Below are 4,592 nucleotides of genomic sequence, written 5' to 3'. Positions count from 1 at the left end.
CCAGATGTCTACGAGCATACCTGGGGCTGATTGGTGAGGCTGGGGGCATGTGTAGGGAACCCCATGTTGGCTACGCCTGATGGTAGGAATGCTCTGGAGATAAAGGATGTGATCCTGACATGGGTGGAATAAGGTGGGAGCTAAAGTTAGGGTTAGCCTAGGCCCTGACTACCCTTTCCCTCTTCACTCCACAGGGACTGCCATGACCCCCAACTTTGTCAGCAATGTCAACACCAGTGTTGCCTTAAGCTGCACCTGTCGAGGCAGTGGCAACCTGCAGGAGGAGTGTGAACAGCTGGAAGGGTTCTTCTCCCACAACCCTTGCCTCAGTGAGTGTGCTGTACTTGCTCCCAGCCCCCGGGGCTGAGTCAGCTGGACTCAAGGGAAGGAAAAGGGTCAACTCTGTGGCCCAGGCTGGTTCCATCCATCTCCACCAGACAGAGCAGCTCCTAGCATAGGCTTTCATTGCCGTAGCCTGGGCCTTTCTTCTGTCTCCCACTCCCTGAGAAACCTCCCACGCTGCCTGTTCAACCTGTCTGGAAGCCAGGAACATCTCCAGCTCAAGAAACACGTAGAATGAGAGAGTATCCCACTTCCACCTCCCACCCACTTGCTCCCCTATTGCCCAGGGTCCCCGTGGCATTCCCTTTCCTTCCTTGGGAGCCTGAGAAATCTCCTGCCCCTATACCCTTCCAATGAGCCTTCTCTCCTCTCTTCAGCGGAGGCCATTGCAGCTAAGATGCATTTTCACAGCCAGCTCTTCTACCAGGACTGGCCACACCCTACCTTTGCTGTGATGGCACACCAGGTAGGGCCTCCTCTGTTACACCCCTCAGACTTTACTGGGCCAGCTGGGGAAAACCCAAATTAGGCAGACAAAGGGATAGAGGTGGGGGGCTGATCTCCTCATTACCATGAATATAGAGACCTCTACTGGATACCTCAGGGGAAGGGGAATACCTCTTGACTGAGGCTGAGGTAGTGAAGGGGCTGAAGAAAATCCCCTGAGATAACTCCATTCCATTTCTTCCACAGAATGAAAACCGTGCTCTGAGGTCACAGCCCTGGGTGCCCTCTCTTTTCTCCTGCACGCTTCCCTTGATTCTGCTCCTGAGCCTATGGTAGCTGGACTTCCCTAGGGCCCTCTTCTCCTCCACCACATCCAGCCAGACTTGCAGCCCACAAGGTGTGAGGAAAGGACGGCAGCAGAAAGGAGGTGCAGTGCACAGATGAGGGCACAGGAGAAGCTATCGGTTATGACCTCCAGATCCTTATTGGTCTGGTCCTCATTCCCTCCACCCTGTCTCCACTTCTGATTCATGCTGCCCCTCCTTGGTGACCACAATTTAGCCATGTCATCTGGTGGTGACTAGCTCCACCAAGCCCCTTTCTAAGCCCTTCCTCTTGACTACCAGGATCACCAGAATCTAATAAGTTAGCCATTCTCTATTGCATTCCAGGTTAGGGTTAGGGTAAGCAGGACTGGGTGTTCTGAGGTAGCCTGGAAAGACATTATCTTTTGTGAGGAAGGCTCCTGCCCGCTCGTCTCCTCCTCTGAATGGTGGATGGAAACCTACTGCCTGCACTGCCCTGTCCCCGGATCCTGCAGAACATCTGGACATCAGGAGCTGGAGCCTATGGGTCTTGCTTTATTCCTATTATTGTCCGAAAGTCCCTCTGGGCTCTTGGATCATGATTAAACCTTTGACTTAAGACTTTGCTCTTTTTCCATTTTCTCAAATTTTGAATATCTGTAGAACTAGGGTGTTAATGAAAGAACACAGGCCAGGTGATGAGACACAGCAACCCTACCACCAACTGCTATATGACTTCAGGTATATCTCCTAGCCTCTCTGTGTTCTTGACATGGAGTTGTAATTAAAAATAGCTTATGTGAGGCTGTGGACCCGGGATCTGCCCGAGCTCCAGCCATTTCTCAGATACTGCCTGGATCTGCCACAGATGGGGATTCTTAGTCAACCACACCATTTATTGAACACCTGCTTGGGTTATTGGCCTGCTCCAGATCATAATGGGGGCCAGAGGAAAAGACAGATTGGTTCTTTTTTTCTTTTTTTTTTTTTTTTTTTGACTCAGAGTCTCGATCTGTCTAGAGTGCAGTGGTGCGATCTTGGCTCACTGCAACCTCCTCCTCCCAGGTTCAAGCAATTCTCCTGCCTCAGCCTCCCAAGCAGCTGGGACTACAGGCGTGTGCCACCATGCCCAGCCAATTTTTATATTTTTATTAGAGACGGGTTTCACCATATTGGCCGGGCTGGTCTCGAACTCCTGACTTCAGGTGATCTGCCCGCCTCAGTCTGCCAAAGTGCTGGGATTACAGGTGTGAGCCACCATGCCTGGCCCAGAGGTTGTTCTTGATCTCAGGGAATTTGTAATCCTATTGGGATAAGGACACACCCACCCATGCAAAGTATAATAGTTGGAAGAATGTATTTATAGAGCTCTGGACATCTGTCTATTAATTGATTCACTCACTCTTTCAATAAGCATCTGATGAATGCTGACTCTGCAAGACACTGTTTTGTGTGCCAGAGATTCCAGGATAAAAGGACTTGGATCCTATGTTCAAACCTTTTACACACCAGAGCAGGGAAGCAGACAATAGTCCATAAGAGCAGTGCAGTATGACAAGTGATATATAATAATTACGATAATCCTTTTTTTTTTTTTTTTTTTGAGACAGAGTCTCTCTGTCACCCAGGCTGGAGTGCAGTGGCATGATCTTGGCTCACTGCAACCTCTGTCTCCCAGGTTCAAGCAGTTCTCCTGCCTCAGCCTCCCAAGCAACTGGGATTACAGGCTCACGCCACCACGCCAGGCTAATTTTTTGTATTTTTAGTAGAGACACAGTTTCATTATGTTGGCCAAGCTGGTCTTGAACTCCTGACCTCAGGTGATCCACCCGCCTCATCCTCCCAAAGTGCTGGGATTATAGGCGGGAGCCCCCATGCCTGGCCCTAATTATGATGATCCTCATTTATGGAGCCCATATTGTGTGCCAAGTACTACTGTGCATTAACTGTGTGCAAATACAGCCATTAATTCATTTAATCCTCCAGCAACATTTGAGTTTGTGAATCACAAGCTGTTAATATGTGACCTTGGGCTTAGCCTCACTGGGCCTCACTATCCGTATCTGTAACACGGAAAACCATGGCACCCACCTCATGAGGAATGAGAGAATCCATGTAAAAGCATTGTAGCTGACACACAGTAAAAACTCACAAAAGTTAACAATTACATGTTTTTGTAGAGAATTTGGACATTACAGACAATTCTAAAGAAGAAAGCAAAATCTTTAAGCTCACACTGTCAAGTGTCCAGACTGCTGCCTGCATATCTGTGACCTTGAGAATCTATGGGCATGTGTAATGTTACATAAGTGGGGTCACACACTGGATAGCAAAGTGTAAGTCACAGACATCGTTCAGCATCTGTAAGTAGAGTTGAGCTATATCATTCTATTTATCATCTGCATGACATGAGCTTATATTAATGCATATTCATACATGCATAGTTTATTTAACCAGTTCTGTGTTGATGGATATTTGGTTGTCTTCCTATTTCTTCTCTGAGCCAAGTTTAAGGCAGCGAGGGAGGTGACTGTGGGTAGGATGTACACAAAGCTGCCAGAGTGGTGGGTGGAATCTGTAAGTCTCTCTATATACATTCTTGTATTCCTGTAGCCTGCACAGCCCCAGGAAATGCTCAGCCAGGCTGCCTCCCTGAAAACTCCAGTGGGACACTGAGTTGACCTTCCTTCTTCCCCTCCCAGGAAGATCTCTGAGCAGTCAAGTCCTCTCCATTTGCCCTGGCTTCATTAACCTGGGGCTGGGGGTGTGAATGGTATAGTCATTTCTTGCTAAGTACTTGAATTAGACTAATAGGTCATGTATGCTTTTCTCTGAAAAAGGTCCAAATTTCTGGTAAACAACCAGACCACATTTCCAGCCCAGGGCCCAGAGCCAAGACCCTGGGTCAGGGTGCAGTGGCTGAACTGAAGCTTTTAATGGTGTCGTGGCTGTCTGGGATGGTTGATGCCATTAGACTAGCTTCTGGGCAACAAGGTAGGAAGGACTTTTGGTAGCAGTGGTAAATGGAGAGTGCTAAATTACGAGTCTCTCCATGGTTGGGGTGGATCAGACTATCTCCTAAACAACTATTTCCAAATTCATTCATTCATTCATTCATTCATTCATTCATTCATTCATTCAACAAACCTTTAATAAGCACTTGTCTTGTCCCAGGTCTTGAGTATTTTTGCAGGAGATAAGATCTGGGCTGGGCACAGTGGCTCACGCGTGTAATCCCAACACTTGGAGAGGCCAAGGCAGGTGGATCACCTGAAGTCAGGAGTTTGAGACCAGCCTGGTCAACATGGTGAAACCCCATCTCCGTTAAAAATACAAAAATTAGCTGCATGTGGTGGCAGGCACCTGTAATCCCAGCTAGTCAGGAGGCTGAGGCAGGAGAATTGCTTGAATCCGGGAGGCAGAGTTTACAGTGAGCCGAGATTGCTCCATTGCACTCCAGCCTGGGCGACAGGGTGAGACTCCATCTCAAAAAAAAAA

General features: G+C 48.3%; 1 protein-coding gene across 1 annotated transcript in view; it reads left to right on the top strand.

The window, feature by feature from the left end:
• GFRA3 (GDNF family receptor alpha 3) overlaps positions 1-1,713 on the top strand; it is a 24,058-nt gene extending 22,345 nt beyond the window's left edge. Inside the window, exons 3-6 of the mRNA XM_011935363.1 lie at positions 3-33; positions 195-329; positions 720-808; positions 1,036-1,713. Coding sequence (XP_011790753.1) covers positions 3-33; positions 195-329; positions 720-808; positions 1,036-1,125 — 345 coding nt within the window. The 3' untranslated portion in view covers positions 1,126-1,713. The remainder of the gene's footprint in view (positions 1-2; positions 34-194; positions 330-719; positions 809-1,035) is intronic.
• The last annotated feature ends 2,879 nt before the right edge of the window (positions 1,714-4,592 follow it).

This window comes from Colobus angolensis, unplaced genomic scaffold (genome assembly GCF_000951035.1).
Source record: "Colobus angolensis palliatus isolate OR3802 unplaced genomic scaffold, Cang.pa_1.0 Scaffold142, whole genome shotgun sequence".
In the NCBI taxonomy this organism is placed as follows: domain Eukaryota; kingdom Metazoa; phylum Chordata; class Mammalia; order Primates; family Cercopithecidae; genus Colobus; species Colobus angolensis.
Note: the sequence above shows the minus strand (reverse complement) of the source record. Positions and strands in the feature narration are given on the sequence as shown.